This window comes from Vanellus vanellus (assembly GCF_965231255.1).
Source record: "Vanellus vanellus genome assembly, chromosome: 25".
NCBI lineage: Eukaryota > Metazoa > Chordata > Aves > Charadriiformes > Charadriidae > Vanellus > Vanellus vanellus.
In genome coordinates this window covers 4033432-4056838 of record NC_138930.1, presented here as the reverse complement: position 1 = coordinate 4056838, position 23407 = coordinate 4033432, and the positions used below count along the sequence as shown (strand labels likewise).

The following is a 23407-nucleotide window of genomic DNA, read 5'->3' as shown; positions in this document are numbered from 1 at the left end:
TAAATGAAAACCTGTAACGTCTGCCTGACCTGTAAGGGGTAAACCAGAAGGAAGATTTGTAAAGAAACCCGCAGGGATTTAAAAGAAGCCATCTCCTGAGCAGCCAGTCTGAACAAGCCGGATTTCTGCAGACCGTGCACCTCCTGCTTTGATCCTCTGGTGTCCAGTAAGGTGTAAGCTCTGAAAAGCTTCTCTCAAAGTTGGGTATTCAAAATGTCCTGTGCCTACGTGGATCCTCTGGAGTTCCCATTCCATTCCTGGCCACCTCGTAAGACCTTGATAGCCCCACAGGCTCGAGCCCACCGTTGCCTTGCACTGAAACTGGCCACCATCAGCACACACCATTTGCTGGCCACCATCAGCTGAGTCACTGCCGTGCAACAGGCTTAATAGATATTACTTTGGGAAAATTTGGGAAATGCCCAAATTTGTCAAAAAGGGGTGGAAAGAAGAGTAAGCAGTCTACAGATATTTCTTATTTGGGTTTTTGGAGAGTGTCAGAGTCTGTCCTCATCTCCATCTAAAGACCTCTGGAGAGGTCAGGAAACAGCAGTGCGAATAGAGAAAGAGAAGAGTACGGAAATCTCAGACCCTGTTCATCCCCCGGACCTCCCTCTCTGGGATGCTCTGCCAGACACAAACGTTTTAATGCCCTGGCCATTAAGAAAGACATCTAAAATTACTTAAATTCCAACAAGACTCCTAGAAACCACACAGACATGCATGCAAATCTTGCAAACGTGCGTGCACATGCGGTCTGTGCGCTGCAGTGAGCTCTCTGCTCCAGCAGCCCATCTCGTGCAGCATTTGGGGAGGGTTTGAGTTCAGCTGCCAGTAAAGTCCCACATCCCCAGTTTGCCCAGTGAGCATCTCTCATCCCTTTCCCTTGCGAAGGTCCTTGGGGCAGCAGCGGCAGCACCTTTTCAATATTGGCTTTTGGAAAAAGCATCTCAGCCCGTCTTTAAAGAGCCATCAGACTTAGGCTGGGGCTAAACTTACTATTTCTGCTTTCTCCTTGGAGAAAACCTCCGGGCCGCTGTCACCTCTCAGCCCCAGCCATCTCCTGGTGCGAGGGGACCTCTACAGCCCGTTCCCTGCATCTCCCGTCGCCGCCAGAAGCGATTATTTCCCGCAGGTTGAGGGGAATCCACCGCCCTCCCGTGGCGGACTCCGAAACAGGTTCAAGTCTTCCACCCCGTGTACAAGAAACAGCCGGATTTGCTGTAATAATGATAATGTCAGCATTTTTGAACAAGCCGGTAATTTCTATCATACAGGTAGGAAAGTAATCTAGAGCCTCTGGGTTGCTGGTGACCTGCAGGATTGCACAAGGTCCCCATCGGCACATAGAAATGAGCATCATATTCAGGGAAATAAAAAGAAGATGGTCACAAGACAGTCAGGATCTTTCCAACAGTGACACACTATCCTTTTCTCCCCCTCATCTCAGTATTTGGCTCACGGGTTGAAAAAAAAAAAACAACACCACACTCTCAAGTAACGTAAAAACATGGTATTCCAGGGGAGAGGAGCGTGTGGAGATATGAGAGAGACGGGAACAGGGTGAAAAAAGCCGCTTGGGAAAACATCCAGCACCAGGAAGAACCTGGTCCTGCACAACCCATTCCCTTGCCTTGCTATTGCCTCCTCCAAAGCACCAGGACTCTGCAGGAGCCGGGCTTAGCACGGGAGAATTCCTGGAGGAATTGCCGGGCTGGGAAGTCAGCTCGGTGCAGTGTTCACTTTATACATCCCAGCACACCTAAAGAAAATGGAGTCCCAACAAAACCAGTTGGCCAGGCAAGCAGAGATGGGCTAACTCAGCCCGTGAGCATGTGCTCGGTACCGCCGTGCCCAGGGCTGATGGGGTTTGGGAAAAGTACACTTGCTCCAAGTCCCGGGACTGCAGCCAGTAGATGGCATTCATATGCTATCGTATGCATACACATGCTGTCATGGGCTACCAGGCTTAAACCACCTTGGAAAACATGAGAACAACATTTTTCATATAAAAATTAAGGTAAAAGGCAAATACTCACTTTAGCCCGAGATGACCCTGTGGACTTTGATAATTAACTTTGGAGCCATCAAGTGTTACAGACTTCCCGGCATCTCTTTCTGTCCCCACGGATCTTCCGTCTGCTTCTAATAAATATAAAGAAATGTAATGCATCCCTAAAGCATCCGTAAGTATCCTGCATATCCTGGACCACAGGGATGCCCAAAATATGAGATGTGAGTGAGGGATGCCCCACCACCCCTCTGAGGTCTGACGCAGGGTCTCCCAGGCTGACCACGCACATGGCATGGAATCATAGAATCATCTAGGTTGGAAGGGACCTTTCAGACCATCAAGTCCAACCATCAACTTAACACCGCCAAACCCACCACTAACCCATGTCCCTCAGCACCATGTCTGCCCATCTTTTAAGTACCTCCAAGGATGGTGACTCCACCACTACCCTGGGCAGCCTGTTCCAATGTTTGACAACCCTTTCAGTGAAGAAATTTTTCCTAATATCCAATCTAAACCTCCCCTGGCACAACTCGAGGCCATTTCCTCTTGCCCTAGGAGCTGCCAACGTTTGGTTAGCACTGATGTGTGTCGCTTTTTTTTGTGGTGGCATCCACTGGATTGATGAAATATGGTCCTCAGCACCTCAGCCTGCAGGAGCCGCTCATCCTATGAGAACAACCACGTCCACATGGAGTTCCACCACTTGTGTTTGTAAGGGCTGGAAACCAGCCATCTCCCTGCTGAGGTACCAAAGGTCTCCGTTCCCAACACATGGGACACGAGAGCTCCCAGGAGAAGGCTGGAATGGGTGAAGTGATGGGAGAGGCACGGTGTGTCCTGGGTGGGCAGGCAGGGACTGTGCCTTTACCTGCAGAAGACCACATCAGCCCTTCTCCTGAGCCTGCAGACCTCGGCTGTCGCCAAGTTATCACTACTAAAGCTGGAACTACCTTCATCTTTGCACAGCACCAAGCACGTTGGCTGCACGATGCAAAGACGAGGGGGAGTTTTGACAGCAGACAGCACCAAATTAACCCTGCCTCTCCCAGCAGCTGGGCTGAGGCTTTGGGAGGGAGGGCTGTCTGCTGAAGCTCAGGAACCAGAAGGCAGAGACGTGAGCCCAAGTCTGGAGCAGGTGAAAATCATCGCTCCTTCAGTCACTTTTAGATTTGCAGCAAATGTCTCAGGCTCCCTGGAAGCAAGGAAGAGGAGCTGATCCCCCAGCACAAGCAGGACCTGTCTGTCTGTCGGGTCAGTACAGCCCCTGGCACCAGAAGCGAGACTGGTGCCTGAGGTTTAAGTACAAATCGTCTTTGCGTGTGCAAGGCAAGATGGACCGTGATATCCCACATCCTACCACACGCTGAGGCCACCTTTTACTTTCTCAGTGAATGATGCGCTGTATTAAAAAGCCCTCCCCTTCCCACCCACCCCTCCCCAGCTCCCACGCCTCCTCTAGGACCAGAGCCTGCTGGATGATGGGCATCCCTCACTCCCACTGAAAGCAGCAAGGAGACTGGTGTGCTCAGCCCCTGGCAGCATCATTCATCCGGAGGAAGAGTGTAGGGAGATATTTGGTACCTCGCAGCCAATTGGAAGGGAGGTGACACTGCCAGGAGGGTGCTTCCAGCTCCTCTCTCCACCCATCCTCCATAACACCCCCCTCCCTGTCATCACCACCACCACCGCCATCCTCCTCACACACAAAAGCAGTGCAATTAGCTGACTTAAGAGGGCTGAGGCTTAGCAAGCTGCAAGCGGAAAAATAATAATAAAATACCTTGGAGGGGAGGGAGGCAGCAGAGGAAGCAGCAGCCATGGAAGAATACAAATAACTGCTCTCAATCCCCCCCCCCCCCGCTCCACCCCACAACAAAATCCAAATCACAAAGCAGCGACCGCTGTGAGAAAGGCCGACCTAGATGCATCCCCACACTCCTCCACTGAGAGAGCCGCACACGTCTGCATCCGGATCCAGGCGCTGGACCTCCTGAGCAGCCCGTCTCCATCGGGAGGAATGCCTAGTCGGGATACAGGCAGGATCTCCTTTGTTCCTCATTAGCCACAAGCCTTGGTGAGTACAGCATCCTCCGGGCTTCCATCCTGCTGGGCAATGTTTGATACTGAGAAACATCAGACCCCAGCCTGGGATTTGCTTCAGTATCTTTCCTTTCTCTCCCTCCCTCCATGATGCCTTCAGGGTTGGCAGAAAGCAGATGACAGCGGTGGGGAGGAGGGAGGGACGGTGGGGTCTCTCTGAGCCCCAAGGTATCTCTTTTGCCTGCGTGTAGGGAAATCAAAAATGGAGACATGCGTGACCGTGTCATGGGCATCGCATGCAGCCAGGCGGGGGGGGGGGGGTGGGGGACACACAGAATGCATAATGTGCGTGCCGGGAGGAAAGGCTGAAAGATGCCAGGCAGGGGGAGAGCCCTGTGATGCTCACAGCCAGCTCTTTGCTCCGATTCCTGTCTCTGCCAGCGCCCGAAATAAGGACGGATGCCGGATTTACTCAGGCCTCTACGTAGCTTCATTCCTTTAAAGCAGATACACAGCCAGATTTATCTCCCCCTGGATCATCACCAGCGACACCCTCTGTAAACACAAGCCTCAAAAGGAGGCAGAAAAAGCCCTGGCTCTCTAGGAGAACCTTACAGCAATGGGCCAAACTCTGCTGGATGCTGATTTTCCTGACACCAGGGGACAGACCGAGTAGCCCTGGGGAAATCACCCTAGGTCCCTCAGCCTGAAAACAAAATTGTTACTGCCAGTGCCTGGGTACAAATATAGTGCAGAGGCTGAGCCCAGGAAGAAGATTCAAAGCTGTCCCGCGGTTGATAGGTTAATGCACGTGCCCAACGTATGAGCTGATTTCACTTGAACACGTTCCGTATAAGATAAGGCCTGACCTTGTCCCCTCTGGGCTCAGGTGCTACTAAGCTCAGCCGCAGCAGCATCCAGCCGAGAGCAGCGTATCTGCTCTCTGCCACCAGAGCTGGTCCTGCAAGGGTTGGTCCTGAGCCCTAGCCAGATTCCGTTAGGATTTACAGGCGCAATCCCTGAGAAATAGGTACAAAGGTCTGATTTTTGCTGGTTGGCACCGTAGGAACCTTCTAGCGAAGGCAAAACAATATATATGGAGCTAAGGGCCTCTCACGCTGCTGGGGTGTTAGTATAAGTGGGAACGAGGGTCACCAGATCTGAATTTCTCCTGTTCATACCAGTGCAGGAGAAAGCCTAGACTGGGAACAGCACACCCACCTTGCCTCCATTTGAGCTGCTCCAGTTTTTGGGTATGTGCTTTGGTTTACCTGGGAGCAAGGCAGAGACGCGAATTCTTCAGGGGTGTGGAAGGACATTCACCATCCCTGTGAAGGCCTCCTCGCCCTCCTCTGTCTCTCTCTGGGTGCGGGGACAAGCACGGGGATGGAGCACAGACCTGGCAGCAGCAGTCGGGAACTTCTCTGCAAAACCAAAGCCCTTAACTTCTGCCCAGGCCAGCGAAATGGAAACTGGTGCTACTGCCCAACCAAACCAAACCCAGCCTGGGAGGAGCTCTTTCTTCTCATCCCTTTCAGCCACATTTCCTTTCCCTCAGCAGAGGTGCTTGTTTAGGTTGAGAATAGTATTGCAAGAGAAGTAGAAAGGGAAAACGGGTGAGCATCAGCCCAGACAGTGTCAATCCTCAGGGAGAAGAGCTAAGGTCAAACAGAGCAGAGATATACCTGTTGCATTGATCCAGGGCCAACCTCACCTCCTCTTTCTTGTCCAAAGCATGACCAGTAGCCACAAACCCCCATGTCCTTGCCTTGTTCCTTTTGCAAAACAAGCAGCTACCACGCTGCTTCTCTGTGGAGCGTGATACCAGCATACCTGCTCTCAACAGTTCAGATTAAATGTTCCCCGGTAGCGATGCTCAATGCCAACCTCTGCCTTCCACCTTCCAGCCTGAGCCCTTCCTCGAGGGAACCGCTGTGCAGCCAGACCCTCTCCGAGCACCATGGGAACCACAGAAGCCACTTTGCGGATGGAAAACGTGGATGTGAAGGAAGAGTGGCAAGATGAAGACTTCCCCAGGTTTGTTTCCTGAATAAAAAAAAAAAGAAAAAAAAACAAACAGGGAGAATTTTATTTCTTCCTGTAGGAAACCAGCAGGCCATGGAGGACGCGGGTCCCTCCCACCAGCCCCAGAGGCAACAGGACAATTCTGGCCAATTCTTAACTCCAACGGGGCAATTCTGGCCAGAGAGCAGAGCTTCTGCAGCAAGGCTGCTCTGAATGCTTAAATATTTTTTGGCTGGCTTCTGGCAGCCCTCTGTGAGCATGCCAAGGAGAGGGTAAGGAGCAGAGTGAGAAGCACGGGGAGATTAGCATAGATGGATGGATGGATCTTTGAATCAAGCAGTGTCTCCCCAAACAGAGCATGTCTCCTGCTGGAGCCCCTCTGCTGGGAGGACAGGCTGAGAGAGTTGGGGATGTTCAGCCTGGAGAAGAGAAGGCTCCAGAGAGACCTTAGAGCCCTTCCAGTCCCTAAAGGAGCTCCAGGAGAGCTGGGGAGGAACTCCTGATCAGGGAGTGGAGCCATAGGACGAGGGGGGATGGTTTTACACTGAAAGAGAGGAGATTTAGATGAGGTATTACGAAGAACTTCTTCCCTGTGCGGGCGGTGAGCCCCTGGCACAGGGTGCCCCAAGAAGCTGTGGCTGCCCCATCCCTGGAGGTGTTCAAGGCCGGGTTGGACGGGGCTTGGAGCAACCTGGGCTGGGGGGAGGTGGCCCTGCCCAGGGCAGGGGTTGGCACTGGGTGAGCTTTAAGATGCCTTCCCATTCTAACCATTCTATGATACAGAAGAATGCTGCTTTGCCAGGAATTTGCCGTGGGAAGTGGAGTCATTGGGATGCAATAACCGCTGGCAACCTGGCATGCAGAATCCGAGTGGCTGCAAACTTTGTAAGAAATGATGTGTGGGTGACAGAAGGTGCCGAAGTGGCAGCTTTCACCTTCACAGACACCTTATTAACTGCACAGAGGGGGGGGGGGGGCAAATCCCCGTAAACTCGATGCGCGCTGAACTCCCTGCAGCCACCCAAAGGGTGCACCCAGCTGCATCCCCACCCCAGCGCTGCCCCACACATCCAGCGCTAAAAGCCCACGGCCCAGCAGCAGCTCGCTGGGGCACACACAGCGTGGCCAACACCACCAAGCCCTGCTGTAGCTGGGGTCCGGGGGGCTTCTCAGGGCTGTCTCGCCCTGGCCCAGCTGCAGCTGAATTCCCCCAGGCAGCCCACAGAGCCCCTGTATTCGCAGACAGTGGCGCAGTGTGCTGTGCGGGTGGGCATGCACAGTCCCTGCCGCGTTAGAAAGGGTCTCCTGTTTCCCTTGGCGCCGGCAGATGAGATTAGCTCTGTTTAACCCCGGGTCCAGCTGCATCGCTAATCTGAGCACCTCTGTCTTGCCAGCCCAGCACCCGGCTCACAGGACACGGCTTGTCCTTCCGTTGGCCCCAGAGGTGGGCTCAGCTAAGCCCTTGAGAGCCGAGGATGGGTTTTTCTTTCCTCTGAGAGCAGAGCTGGGCAGAGCTGTGGGCTGATGGAGCTCTGCCAATATCTGCCCCCCCCCCCCCCCTCGCCAAGCACTGTGCTGACAAGATTTTAATTGAGTAGAAAGGAAAGCGGGGTATCGAAAGGAAAGCATTGACCCAAGGGTACCTAGAAAATGTGGGGCCAAAGCTGTTCGAGCACCTGGACACCTAAGCATTAACCCACACCATCACCTTGGAGCAGGAGCCTCCCAGGCTCCGTTTCACGCTTGCCATGCAAGCAGCAAACCTACCCCAGTCACAGCCAAGCCTTCAAGGGGCATTTCTTCTGCAGAGCCCTCAGCACCACCCAACATGGGCATCATCACTCCCGCCTGGCAAACGAAACACAGGGGGAGGCAAAGGGATGTGACCATGGCTGGGCGGCAAGCCAGTGGCAGGGACGAGGCCAGAGCCCTGCAAACAAGCTCCCCAGCCTGCTGATAGACTGCTGCGGGGGGATTAGATGCTCCGAGGGCTGGAGCACCTCTCCTATGAGGACAGGCTGAGAGAGTTGGGGTTGTTCAGCCTGGAGAAGAGAAGGCTCCGGGGAGACCTTACTGTGACCTTCCAGTACCTAAAGGGGCTGCAGGAGAGCTGGGGAGGGACTTTTTACAAGGGCATGGGGTGATAGGACAAGGGGGAATGGCTTCAAACTGGAAGAGGGGAGATTTAGATGAGATATTAGGAAGAAATTCTTCACTCAGGGCGGTGAGCCCCTGGCGCAGGTCGCCCTGAGAAGCTGTGGCTGCCCCATCCCTGGAGGTGTCCAAGGCCGGGTTGGACGGGGCTTGGAGCAACCTGGGCTGGGGGGAGGTGTCCCTGCCCAGGGCAGGGGGGTGGCACTGGGTGAGCTTTAAGGTCCCTTCCAAGCCAAACCATTCTATGATTCTATGATTAAATCAGGAATGATGCAAGTGATATAGAGCCCAAACAGCCACTAGGCAAATGAGAGAATGCTGGCTGTGTTTAACTGGCATTAAAAATAAATAAATAACAGTTTTCAAGCCACTTCCCCCTAGAAGCATTAAAATAATAGGGCAGAAGCTGCTGCATGTGGGACAGTAGCTCTCCAGCAGATGATTTGCTGCATAGCTATTTTTGCTTAGCTGTGATTAACCAATCTTGCTACAAAAAAAAAGAAAAACAAAACAAAAAAAACCCCACCATATCCTAGACAAAGATCTGGGCTGGGGGAACTGAATTCAGCTGCTTATTAAGGACGCAAGATAAGATTCCTGTCCCTCCCTGAGAAGCTGATCTGCAGAACAAGCTCCTGCTTTGCAGGCTGCAAAAGGTGCAATGCCAAGAAAGCGATAGGAGAGGAAAGGGTTCCCCCTCCTCCTGCCGCTCCCTGAAGGTTCAGCCTCCTGCTGACAGTCTGTCTCAGCTGTTTGTGCAAGTGCTGTCCTGCCATGATGCTGCATGCGTGCGGCGGGGCGGATGCAGGAGGAGCATGCTCACTCCATCACGCATCCATCGCGTCGGGGTCGGTGGAGGCTCGGGCTGGTTGGGGCCCCAGGGAAGGTGCTTCTTAGAGGGAAACCGGGCAGCGTTGCTGCCAGCAGAGAGCAAAACGCTGGCACCCCACCCTTAGGAAACCTGCTTCGTTCAGAAAATTTGGCATCTGGGGCTAGCTGCGTTTGGGAAGGAAGATTTACACTGGAGACAGGGAGGTAGCGATTCGAGCATCCTTTGGGAAGGTAAGAAAGCCTTTTTCTTCCCCTCTGACTTTGCGATTGCTTTTCTTAAACGAATCCTAGCGTCAGCAAGCAGAGAGCCTGACTGCAGCACGTACTCGGTACAGCTGAGCCTTCCCCCCTCCCTCCTTTTGCTGCTCTATCACCAAGTTGTGCCAAGCTCCAGCTCACAGTCAGATAAACAACCAGCCGGGCCCCGCTCACCACAAAAGCAAAAGGGAGGAGGAGAAGCTAGAGGGGGGCAGAGGGATCTCTCTGACCGCTCAGGAATATTGTGACAGCCCACGGGGTCCGGGCGCTGCACAAGCAAGCAAGGAGCAAGCGCCTTTGATCAGGTCTCCAATTCTCATAAATATACAACAACGAGCTAGGAGAGGATTATCCTTTAATCTAAATATTTATAGGGTTTAATTTGGCTGGTGGCTCTGGTGTCGTGGCAGAACAAAGAGGAGCCTTTGTAGGGCAGAGCTAGGCTGTATCCTCCTGCACACTCGGAGGTACCGGTCCCCATCATCTCCCTCCTGCCACCGCTGGACCGTAAGGCCAGCAGCTGCTGGAGACTGGCCCCGTCCCCATTCTTACAGCACTGCCTTAAAACTGGTGGGTTTTCCCCCACGTTTCACCCCAGGGCTGTCCCAGCACCCAGGATTTTATACCTGGAAGCACGAGCTCTTTCCCCTGTTGAGGGGGAGCTTCCAGCAAGGGGCAGGTGAAACGAGGACGGTCGCTTTTAAACTGATCTTTGACATCGTGAGCATCCTTGGGTTGGTGGGGTTTGGTGATGCTGGGCGAGAAGTTTCAAACCCAGCTAATGCCAGGGGACAAGAGCAAGTACTAGCTCAAATTAAAGGGAAAAGTGTCCCAAAAGCGCCCAGCTCAGGATGTGCAGCGTGCTGCTCAGCCACCAGCTATGGTTCCTCACTGCAGCATTGGGGCAAGCTCTGACTTCGTTTACCCCAGTATGGCTCAGGAGCAACTCCAGCAACTTCCAAAGGGGCAACAGCCATGTAAGATTTGGCATTAGAAGGAAAGCCAATCTTTAAATCAATAGATGCTCGTAGCCTCCAGCTGGAGGCATGGTGATTTGTACCACAAGGGTACAGAGGCCAAGCACGAAAAGCTGCAAATCCCGACCGCCACCCGGGAGCCCCAGGAAATGAGCGGTGGGTCAGCCTTTGGCTCCAAAATACAGGTTTGAGTGCTGATGCCTGGATCTTAGCTCAGAATGAACCTGCTCCAAACCTCAGTGGGGTCTGGGTCAGCTTTTGTCAAATGGGGGCTGAGGTGAAGGTGGGGTAACAATTGCGGGATCACACCTAAGGTTTGAGCCTCGCCTTGAACACCAGTTGCCTTAGAGCAAAGCCACTATAGACCAAGGGGGCAGCTGCCTCCCAGGAGAGGTGGTTGCAGCAGGCGCTTTGGATAAAGTTCTGTTCTGCCGCAGCCAGGGCCTGGGGCAGAAGGCAACTGCAGAAGATGGTCCCTGGTACCCTCAACAAGGAGCTCTAGAACTCAGCACTGCCCCTCAAACTTGTGATGGAGATAAAAATGAGGATAATATGGAGAGAGTGAGGATGTTAGCAGGCTCTGCCGGGGACAGGATTTGCTCCCGTGGCCCTGGCTGGATTTTCCAGCCTCTTGGCTGAATGGCAGCATGTGGGACGTATCGGGAAGGTAAAGGCAGGGATAGTTTGGAGGTTACTAGGGCTTGCACGGTGCTCCAGTAAGAAGGCACAGCTGCTGGGGTGCTCTTGGGCAAATCACCTCAGGGCATCCCTCCGGCTGAGCTCACAGGCAAAAGAGAAAAGGCAGAGCACACATGGGGCTGTACATTTTTCCCTGATGTCCTCAGTTCTCTCCACTGTCTGCCATGGAGTGACTTTTTTCTAAACATCACCTGTTGTCTCCCATCTTTTTACCTCCGCATCCTGGCTTGCCTGCAGACCTCTCCCAGAAGAGACGGGGATGGAGTCGCTGGGCAGCCCTACAGAAGACGAGAATACATCCTGTAAGTACCAGCCTGCCTTATCAGGAGTTCAAAGGAAAACAAGCCTATGGGAACGGCAGCCTGCAGTTAGGGCGCTACCCTTGAAGTATCCACAAAAATTCCCATGTGGGAAAGGAAACCAGCAGAGATTTGAATTTGCTGATCTTTCACAAGAAGCTGGGGGAGGAAATGGGTATCTCGGAAGCATGGGCACTTTTATCCAGCCATACCGGCAGGCATCCAGTGCCTCCCAGCTATGATCCACCACCCTTAGCTTCCAACACCATAGCCTGAAGTAATGAAAGCCATAATGAAAGCACCATGTCTTGCACTAAGGATACGTGACAAGGACAACCTGTTAGTTATTTTTCTTTTAACTCCAGCTCCCCCAAATACTTTAAACTTTAATGGGGCGCATCGTAAGAGGAAGACACTTGTCGCACCTGAAATCAACATTTCCCTGGACCAGAGTGAAGGCTCTATTCTCTCCGATGACTTCTTGGACACACCAGATGACCTGGACATTAATGTGGACGATATTGAAACTCCTGACGAGACAGATTCCCTCGAATTCCTGGGGAATGGGAACGAACTGGAATGGGAAGGTAAAAGGCCAGTTTGGGATGAATGTTTGCAGGGGCTGAGACTTTTTTTTAGCCTCATTTTAGTCACTTTTGACACCATTTACCATCAGCAGCTGAGGACCAACTTCCCTAGCAGTGGAGCACAACACACACAACCAAGGCCCATCTTCCACACAACATCTGCCCCACCAGTGCTCCAGCTATAGCCCAGGGGTCTCAGTGCTGCTATCTCAGCACTTCCATCTGGGGATAGAGTGGGCAGAAGTAGTTCAGGGACTTGCAAACACCAGTCCAGCCATAATTTAGGCTCAAGCATAAGGCTGTGGACACACATGCCCTTCCAGCTGCAGCTGGGCCACCACCCCAGGCTGGAAGGTGCTGCCTACTCGGCTCTGCCAGCAGAACTGTCACATGAACGTTCAAACATCTTGAATATTGTGGTCTTGGCTAACCTGGCTGATTTTGACTGAATCGGGATAAAGAGGACTCGTGCAAGCAGCTCTGCTAGCAGAACAGAAGACAACTGGCACAGGCGATGCCCTCTTCAGCCAGTATTGATGGATCCGAAGGAGGATCCATCAAAAAGCCTGGTGCCCGACCTGTGACTGCAGGTACTATAAGCAGCATGAGACGTTAAGCTTGTTTCTATTACAATTTGGCAATGGAGCAAGATTAGTAAGAACCGCAAAGTTACCCAGATCAAAGTTGCGGATGAAACAGGTGATCCCCGCTCTGTGGTTAGTCTTACCGCACACCAAAGCTCCTGCAGAGCCTCTTCATGCATTATGTTAAAGGCAGAAACCTTTGTCCCTTTTCCAGATGACACTCCCGTAGCCACAGCCAAGAACATGCCTGGGGACAGCGCAGACCTGTTCGGGGACGGTGGGACAGAAGATGGGAGCGCTACTAATGGACGGCTCTGGAGAACTGTCATCATTGGAGAGCAGGAGCACCGCATCGACCTGCAGATGATCAAACCCTACATGAGAGTGGTGACACACGGAGGTGAGGGAGAGGGAGGCCTGACCCTGGCTTGGTGGATTTCTTTCAGTCCACCTTTGTCAAGCTGGAGGCGATGCCATGGCTGATGGTTTTGACTGTCTTTAGGGAAAAATTGCTATTTGTTTTTTACCACTGTGTGGCAGATAAGCACAAAATCACCCAGCTCGTGCTAAAAAAGCCACTGTAGCAGTCTTTCAATAAACCAAAGCAGTGATAAAGCTGGCTCTGAGCAAGACCGAGTATAGCCGACCCTCAGCCCTGGGGGTGGGCAGCGTGGCCAGTGACCGAGGGACTGCAGGTGCCTAATGCCTCTGCAGCCCAGTGCCAGCGCTGGCTCCAGAGACACAGCTAAAGGCCAATACGTCCACAGTTATTGACTGTTTCTGAAATCTGAGCAAAGCCAAGCAGCGACCTGAGCCGGGCAAAGCTGTCAGCTCTGTGCTTTGACACACACAAATTCCTCCCCTGAACCCCACACGCATGTTACAGCCAAAACCAGGATCAAGGCAAATCCAACCATGAAGGAGGTCCATAAGAGGGACACACACTTACCTAGAGCTGAACAGAGGCACAAAAACCAGCGCAGGCCCAAATTTGGCAATACGTCTTCGCTGCTATTTTTCCTTCAACTCTTGTGACTCCCCCTGCAAAGAGTCACTGAAGCTGCCTGTGTCTTTCTTTCCTTCCCAGGATACTACGGAGAAGGTCTCAATGCCATCATCGTCTTTGCTGCCTGCTATCTCCCGGACAGTAACCTGGCCGATTACCACTACATCATGGAGAATCTCTTCCTGTAAGTGGCTGGTCAAGGTCTAGGAGGGAGAGGAGGGCAAGGAAGGTAACCGGAGCTCTGGGGAAACAGTTTCCATGCATTCATTGCATCAGGAACCTCAGCTGGAATAGTTTGAATCCAGGCCAAACGTACCCAGCATGCAGCTGCAGGCAGGAGCGAGCATCACAGGGTGAGACACTGTCCACAGCATTTGCATCCAAGTCCAATAAGTCAAAGCATTCAAAGATTCAGTGTTAATTATGCCAGTGATGGACTAACAACCAGGCTAGAGCATACGTATACAATGCTGAACAGCTGGTAGATGCTTCTGCTAGGCAGAAGAATGGTGCAGGGATGTCCATCAGTGTATGCACTATGCGAACAAGCACCAGCAATCCCTGCGAAATACCCCTGGGCATCCTGCAGATGCGCCAGGAGAATCTGAAACCAATTCCAAGGTCTACAAAGAAGGGGTCTGGAGTCCTTTTGGGATGACACACAGGCACCTGAAGAAACCTCTAGAGACCTTTTTTGAGTCTGATGTCCCTATTGCTTTTGATCACCATCCAACAGATACGTGATCAGCAGTCTGGAGCTGCTGGTGGCTGAAGACTATATGATCGTGTACCTAAATGGAGCAACGCCCCGGAGGAGGATGCCAGGCCTTGGCTGGCTGAAGAAGTGCTACCAGATGATAGACAGAAGGTGAGAATCATGCTGGTGTTGCCTCTTCATCCTTCCCAGTCCTCCTCCCACATCTCTTCCACTGCTTCCTTGCAGCCTTCCCCACTCCCCACGTTCTGTAATTCCTTCCTCTACCACAGCTTTCTGAGTTACTCCAGGCTCTCTTCATCACCTCCTCTCCCTCCTCCCCTCACAAGCACCTTCACAGAGATCAGGCTAACACAGCACCCAAGGAAAGCAGTGCTCCTGCAGCCTGCTGGGTCTGAGCTTAAATAGGGCTCCTGAGGCCACAGGCAGAGCTTTTATCTGGAGACACCCACATGAGGCCAGGAATGCTTATTAGTTCCCTGACACGTTACAGGTGTGTTTAAGAAAAGGCGTATTGAATCTGACCTTCTGTCCCATGGCTTTTCCACAGGCTGCGTAAAAACCTCAAAGCATTGATAATCGTGCACCCGTCGTGGTTCATCCGGACAGTGCTGGCTATATCCAGACCCTTCATCAGGTAAATATAACATGTTCCCAAACTCAGCTCATTTGGAGTGGAAATTTAATCTCATAAATTAAATCTTAAACTCACCGTTAACTAGTAGTGACCACGGTGAGACTGTTCGTCATTTGTCCTACACCTCTCTGATACCTCCAAGGACAACTCTAGAGGTGGCTTTAGGAGTCACTGTGGTGGTCTGGATCCAGATCAAAGCTTGTCCAAGTGGGTAGCACATAAAGATTTACTGGGAAGGGCAGGAATGGTGGTCCTTTTTCCCTCCTATGGTTATTGAGAGACGAGGGTGAAAGCAAAGTGAGGTATAATAATGTGGCATCTCACCACAATTTTTAGTCGCCAGCGTATTAGCACTGGGAGGAGATGGGTACAGACTGCAGAGGATACAGAGATGTAGAACTCCCTATTTCCATCAGGAAAATTCTGACTTCCTACAGAGAGAACATCAAAACAAGACCTCAAGCACACACTCTTTCTCTCTCTCTGCCAGTGTGAAGTTTATCAATAAGATCCAGTATGTTCACAGCCTGGAGGAACTGGAGCAACTTATCCCAATGGAGCACGTGCAGATTCCAGACTGCGTCCTACAGTGAGTATCGGAGGGACCCTGGGGCACACGTATCTCTGAGGAGGTGCAGGACAAAAGTCCTACATAGCAGTATATTGTATTGAGTCAAAACCCCATGTACTGGAAACACACAGCCTGGGGCAAACCTTACCTTACTGGTGGCCAAGCAAGAGCCCGCACACTGTGCCGGTTTGCAGTTTCTGTCACCTTCAGAGCAAACACTGCATTTTTCTAAAAGTGAACAGTCCTGACTGGGTAACATTTAAAGAATGTTTCCTGCTTGTTGCAGATATGAAGAAGAGAGGATCAAGGCCAGAAAAGAAAGGTAAAATTAATTTCTGGAGGAGACGGAGGGTGGGTTCCTTTTCTTGGGATGTTGTTGCTTTCTGTGATCATTATTTGTGTTATAATCAGTCAATTCTGTGTTCCTTCTACCCTGATAGCCCACACAGCCTACACTTATTTTCTACTGATCTCAAAATAAGCAAAAGCCGCAGGAGGGGGGAGAAGCTTGATTAAAAGGTTATTTACCCATAGAACTCTTCCTCTTAACCCCATGATTGTACACATCCTGAATGTGCACTCTATGCACTAGCAAAGGTCATCAGAAATCACTCTATGTATAAAAATGGGACATTTTCCCCATAAGGCCATGCAAATTGACCTTAAAGTGAGAGCTAGAGCTTATTTTAAAAGCTACTTCATTCTGCTAGAGTGGCATAAAGAGGGCCATTAGTTTACAGTTTATTTTGTTTCATGTTTCTAGACCCGTTCCATCACCGGTGATTTAGGTTAGAAGTGCTGGCCATAAATAGTGATAACAGTCAGCTCCGCTAAAAGCAAAAGGCAATCATGGAGAGAGGAGAGAGCAGCTGGGTCAGCACGAGAGCGGTGTGCTACAATAACACCTCCTGGTGCTGGTGAACTGAGCAGGAGATGCCAGTTCGGGAGGATCCACTTGATTAGCTGCTGAAAAGCGAGTCATCCAGCCCAAATCAGTCAGCTACGGCCCTCGAGGACCAACGGAGGCATCCAGAAAGGATGAGGATTATCAAGACTGCATATCATGGGGACTAATAGTCACTTCTGATCAGACCTGTAACTGTCTGAGCCCCAGCTATCCCCCTAGAAATGCCTTAGACACTACTCTTTCGCAATGCTCACCCCTAAGTGATAGATTTCAAATGCAATTTGTGTTTACAGGGCAGAAGAGAAACAAGACACGGCTGAGAAGGAAAGGTAACTACGCTTTTTTTATTTATCCTTCGCTTACAAAATAGCTTAAACAGTCTTTGGTGAGGAGAGTGGCCCTCTTGCTGGGTAGCACCCTGGGGAGCCGGGGTCTGCTCACTCAGGAGATGTTTGGACCCAACAGGACATTTTTAAAGTGCCTGGGAACTGATAAAGCCTCGCCTCTCCCTAACAGCTCCCTGTGCCATCCCTTTTGTGATGTTATTGACCTTCACCTATGCGAATGGATTCCTGATGCTGCTTTTTTCCCCTCTGGAAAGCTAGCAAACCCGTTTGGTCATGGACCCGAGCCAGAGGCACCAGGGAACGTTCTCCTGACATTCAGTTGTAGCATTTGCACACTGGTGCAATGCAGAGGGCCAAATACTGCTGTCAGGCACAGCCTGGCTGTGCGTAAAGGCAAGACCTGAGGCTGTAACATTAGATGGGAAGGAAAATTCTACGGAGGTTTGGAAGACAGTGTCAAAATCCTATGCTAGGATAATTTGGCCGGGTTTTGGCTCTGCTTCAGAGTGCTATAGCCTCTCTTTTTTTTGATTCGAACTAGCTCCTGAGGGGGAACAGTGCATATTTCTGCTATTCTCTTCCCAGAGAAAAAGGAGCTTTGATCAAAATTGCCAAGGTCCATTGGAATTCTGAACTGTTCCGAGAAAAAAATGGGACCTCAGGGCAGAAAGAAAGGGTGATTAGCTTGTGGTGGAGATTCACGTATTGTTTTGCTGATTCTCTTCCAAGCAGGCCTGTGCCCCCAGCAGAGGATCAAGAAACCAGGTTCGATTTGTACCTCACTCTTCTGTCTGTCTGTCTCTATGTGGTAGATGTCATTGCGTTCACAACACACTAACAAGCAAGGCAAGGCTGGGTTAGACCCAGGACCTCCTTAGCTGGGTGCCACCCACCTCGCACAAAAGAAGCATTGGCCACTTTGCCGAGGGGAAGGACAAAACCCCTCTGCAGTCACAAGCCGCAATCACTGCGGCTTGTCCCAATGCACGGACCAGTCACAACTGCAGATGCTACGGGGACACTTGAGAAAAACTGCCCCTCGATAAATTACCTGGGGTTTGCCACATGATAAAGGTGGGCATTCACTGCAGAGCTGCCGTTACCCTGCAGTAACTTTTTCATGGTCCTATACAGTCCTATACGCTCGGGAAAAGTCCTTAGACTTCTTATAAAGAATAAAGCCCGTTACAGCTATGACTGACGTTATCTTTGTCCCTCATACGCTTTTGTGGAGGGTTACACCCAAACATACTCATACTCTGACATAGTGGGAATAACAAAATTTTTACTACAATTTGCTTTCTAAAAATAACTCTGTCTTTCTGTTCCTTCCCAGTATGTCATGAATCGAAGTAGAGTGGAACGAATGGAGTAGAAGAATGACACAGCCTGGCAGTCATCCACGTAAATGACCTTTTGGTATAAGACCTTGTCGCCATCTTATTCCGAGTTCTGTAAGATCACGGAGCCTGCCTCCCCTTCTCCAAGATGCAAAGTTCTTTAGACCTTTTCAAAACATTTTACTTTCAAAAAAAAAAACAAACACAAACAAAAAAAAACCCACACGACAAAGCAAGCCAAGAATAGCACTTTTCAGGACAGGTTCCAGTGTATTTCAATAATGGTCTGTGGAGAGCTATTAAGCAGTGCAAACAGATACCAGTTTCCTCTTAGTAAGTTAAGAGCATCCCGTAGTCCATTAGTCACCAGCCCAGAAAGAGATATATTTTTTGTTTAAATTATAAACCCTTCCCCTACCTTGCTGCTGGCCAGCACTGAGACATTTTGCTTTAAACTGCACGCCCAGTTCCCTCCATACAGACATTACAACAGCCATTGCCCCAGGGAATAACTAATACAGGCAATGAAAAGAGTGCATTTTCATCCTTTCCATAGCCAGTAGGTGTTTCTTCCTGAAAATACCAAGTGCCCACCGGTCTAGGCACCTCTTCCAGCCTCGACCGCCTCAGTTAATTCATTGCCAGTTCTTCTTATTAACTCACACCGAGCCATTCCTATGAGTAAACGCCACATTTTTTCCGCGGTTTGTTCTGTCTTGGTTTGTAAGGCACTCGGAGAGCTGTGAAAGAGGGTGCCTCACGGCACGGCAGCCTCCACAGAACTTTCTTATGAGCATCTTCTCATATCAACGCACACACCCCAAAAAGGTCTGGTTTTCAGAAGGAGCCTTACGGACAGGAAAGTTTTTCACGCCTTCTCTTTGTATTGATTTCATGACACTGGACAATCGTTCACTATTAGTACCTCCTGTTGCAGAGACAAGCTGCTAAATGTTTGAAATGTCCTACTTGTGGTCCCCGGGTAACAAGGGCCTCATCTATAATCTTACCTGCCTGGGAAAAACCCAGGTGGAGAACGCTGCAGGTGTGGAGGCAGAACGCCATATCTGGGGTTCAGCTTCTCAGTTAGCCAAGAGGTGCAGACGTGATATAGACATGATACTGAGACTCTGAAATTTGTAGTTTGGACTCACGAGGATTCTGTGAGAACAGGGGGGAAGAAAATTTAAGAAACCACTATCTGGCCAAAATCGTTTGGAAACTCCTGATTTCACCAGAGCCACCTTACGTAAACTGCCTCAAACGCACCAGGTAAAACCCCTCGCAGACGACAGCAGATGAAGAATTACCTGCGTATTTCACCACTTAAGGAGTATTTCCAACCTGGCGAGCCTAGCCCACAGCTATCTGAAATCACCACCACTTCACTCCCTTCTCAAATCCCCTGGAGGACAATTCTGGCAAAGCAAGATTTTCCTCAAGATAGGGATGTCTCCTCTGTATAGATAAAGCTTCTCTTTTTTTTTTTTTCTTTCAGTGAATAAAAGTGCTACAGACGAGATCTTTATTTTTCCTGAATGCTACAAAGGAGCACCAAATATGCTTTCTAACTGTACTCCTCAGTTGAGATATGTTTTTCTCACGCAATTCCATCACGTATCTATTTACCAAACAGACCTTTGCATGAAAAACAGAGCACTGCATCCACAGCATTAACCCTAGAAGCTGACGACGGTAAAAACTCCATATGCTGTCTCATCGGCATGTTAATAATAAGCAGCAAGCAAGCATCGGCCTCCCCAGCTTTCTAGAAATTTCAGTATGAGCCAGTTATTGACAAAGTGAATTCTAGGCTACAAGGGAAAAACAGCACTTCAGGGTTTTTTGGAGTTTAGGTTTTATGCCAATAACGCCCCCCGAAAGGCACGCTGTCCCACGCTTCCCAAACAGTCCGCAGACATCTGCTTCAAGACAGAAGCAGCAGTCAGGGATTTTCCACCACGGATGCGTTCACCCGATCTGCAAAGCCGGGTATCCCTTTTCACACATGGTCTGTCAGACGCACCAAACGAAACCACAGAAATTAAGAAAGGACTCTTCTGATCAAATTAATTTTAGCTCAGACTATAAACGATCACAAATCTCCCTGTAGTATTAGAGTATGGAAATTCACTATCTTCCACTGATAATACTTAAACCTAGATTTTCCTTTTTTTTCTTTTGAGGCTGTCTTTATGCATTTAGATAAAAAATCCCCTGCTATGCTTTCCACAAAAGGATGCCATGCAGTTGGACACTGAAAGGGGAGTTTACAAATATATAATGAAAAAAAAATACTGATATAACATTTGATAATGTTTTAAAAGTACAACTCTAGAAACCTTTTGTGCATCTGTAGTTACTAAACACTTCAGTGAAAAATGTTCACAACATCATGGAATATACTACTGTTATGGAACACACGGAGGTGGAAGATAAGAAACCCCGATTACGTTTAGTCTTGGGACCCAAAGAAACAGACTCTTCTTCATCCTCAGCAGTAACCAGAAGAACGTGGGGTTTGGTTGTTTTGTTGTTTTGGTTCTTTCCAAAGAAAAGACACTGTGTCTACATTTTCAGAAAAAACACAGAATGAGCAGATCTGAAGATGAAACTCCGTATTTTTTTCCAAGTAATTCCTGCAGGGCAAGGTTAAGAGTTCAGCTGGGACAAGGACAGATTACCCATTTCATTTCAAGATATGAAGTCATTTGTTTGAATACAAAAGTCAATTTGTAACTTCTTTGAAACAATTTTTCAAAAAGTGCACTTTCCAAGAGAGCACGCTAAGTAATATGCACTATATTTTAATTTTTAACAAAATTTTATGAGTGTATAAATTTTACGTTCCTGGACGGATGGATGGATGGCTGTCTATACACCTTTTCAATATAGAAAAGAACCTGCAACCCATAACGGATAAACTATAGCTAAATGTAAAAGTGCATTTTTATAGCAACAAAAAAAGTGTCATTAACTTCTTTCAGACAGTGATTTTAGGCGCTACTTGAAACCAAAGTAGCCACAAGTTCTTTGATGGAAACGCAGAACCGATCAAGCCGGCGGTGTCCCGTTACCAAGTACGGAGCAACATAACTCAGTGTGATGTTGATAGACCTGCACAGGCTCCAGACGCAATCAGGCTCCGTGCGCAAACAAACCCATCCCCAAAGACGCTGCATTCATCTCCAGAAGAGGATCACAAATGGAGCTCCACCTCGCAGTGGGGGTGAGAGATTGGTGGGAACTCTCGAGGGCAGCAATGGAAGTTTGGGAGGCTGCAGACAGACCATATGATTGCACTGGGTGGGGGGCTTTCAACTGGTGGCTTAACGCCAAGGACTTGCCTAGCGCAAAAGTCAAACAGTGATGATAGACCAAACAGAAATCTGAGGTGGCTGAAGCCATTTTACAAATTTCTTTGCCAGGTCCGTGGCAAAGGTCCATGCTCTCAAAGCCCATTTGCCAAAGGGTTGACTAGCCGAGCTCCACATCTCCACTGCAGATGCAATTTATGAGAGAAATATGCTATACCAGCAAAAAAAAAAAAAAAAAAAAAAAAAAATGTTGCTAGTAAAAGTGCATTTACATGAGAACTTTTGCCAGGATATATACATGTGTTTAAAAAAAAAAATAAACTACATCCTTTTAGCAATACTGCTATACTGGTCAATGTTCCAAATGTACACCAGGCCCAGTTTCTGCCTCATAAAAACATCTCTGAAGGATAAATATTTTGACTTATGAATGCACTGTACTATATCAAACAGCAGGTATTATCAACAACATTTTCTGGTCTTGAATTCTGCCTTTCACAAGATTTATAATGATGAATCCACGGATAGCCACATTTTAGCAGCAGAAAAATTTATTTTACACCCATGAGAGTGAATTCCCCAAACCCAAGGTATTCTTACTCACTAATTAATGGCTGAACTTCAACATTCACCCAGCATCAGCCTCCAAACTGAAAAATCAGATCTCTTCCTGTGTGGCTGATGACAGACGAGGAAATACCTTCCCATCTCTTTATGGTAGTCACAGGACTCGATCCAGCATTCGGAATCGCAGGCGCTTGTCCCTGCTTCATGCCGCAACCATCAGATTTATACTGTTAAACTACTTTGGTTTGGCACAAATCGCTCAGATTTGGGACCGTCCCGTATTTTTCATTTTTATTCACAAGGAAGACACAGGAAATAAAACTGAGATGCTGCTTTATATTCAAGTTGGATAATTAAAAGAATTTCTTCTGTACAGTACTGTGTAAATGTGAGTGGATATTTAGAGCATACCTCATTGCAATTTTTTCCATCTATTTTTTCCAAAGATTATTTGCTTACAGATGTGCATACACATGTATGAGAAAACCCAAGTGGTAAAGGTTCTAAAAGCAACACATCCTCTATTTTACGTATCTAGGGATAACAAAACAAAATTGTTAATGAAACGCTGGTGGCAATAAGCTCAGATTGGCCTGACAGCAGGTGAAATGTACAGGCAAAATTGCTATAAATACAAAAGCACATCTTTTCTCTTTTGTATTTCCATATTTACCGACAGTCAAAAATACAGCATGCTACTGGTAAAGTGAATTTTAAAAAGTCACCATGACAATATAACATAATCTATCTCAGTTTATTTTTCCTTTGTAGTGGGCCCTTTTAACCCAAACCTACATGTAAAAATGTGTGAACTGTCATTTTTCTAAAGTGTTTGTAATTAGGTGGTTTATGCTAGAAGACATAGATTGCTGTTAAGTATGTATTATTATTTTTGCTTTGTATTATTCCATAAGAATCTGTGGATATTCAATTAAAATGAGACTAATCCTTAAGCAAAAATGCAGACCCCTCTTTTTGTCAGTATCTTTTATTTAGACTTTGACTCCATATGGAAAATATGATGAAAATTTTTGTTTGGATACCATTCCCTTGAATAAAACAGGTCAAAATTCTCACTGGCAATTATGATTGCAAAATGAACCTCTCAGAATGTTTTTACTAAAATAACTTCTATTCTACCGATACGGCATATGATCTTTCCAAGTTTCCCTCAGTGTTATGCTTTAGAAAAGAGTCATGGAACAATTGCTTCCCTTGGGTTTCTATTAACCTGTACAGAACCATACTTGTTTCAGGTTTTATAATCTCGCATTATTTTCACATATCTTTTTATGCTCAAATTGATAACCTGATTGGGAATTAAATTGTCAAAACAAACCCACACACAAAAAAAACACCACCCAAAGCTGCTTAAACAGGAAAAACAAAACAACAAACCAAACCCTCATAAACAAGTATTTACAGGAAAATGCCTGAGATGGCTAATTTGAGTGGGATTTAGATAGGTTATTAACGTATTTCAATTAATGAATAGGAAGTATGAATAGATACAAGTCTAATCCTATAAC

At 48.7% G+C, this 23407-nt stretch overlaps 1 protein-coding gene across 1 annotated transcript; it reads left to right on the top strand.

Moving 5' to 3' along the window:
* Nucleotides 1–6017: 6017 nt before the first annotated feature.
* ATCAY (ATCAY kinesin light chain interacting caytaxin) lies at nucleotides 6018–16979 on the top strand (the record flags this gene model as incomplete). Its single annotated transcript, XM_082495325.1, is given in 12 exon segments — nucleotides 6018–6094; nucleotides 11239–11303; nucleotides 11666–11887; nucleotides 12686–12871; nucleotides 13559–13661; nucleotides 14214–14345; nucleotides 14743–14829; nucleotides 15320–15418; nucleotides 15687–15722; nucleotides 16601–16636; nucleotides 16824–16920; nucleotides 16923–16979. Coding segments are annotated over 12 exon segments (1197 nt in total).
* Between the last annotated feature and the right edge of the window lie 6428 nt (nucleotides 16980–23407).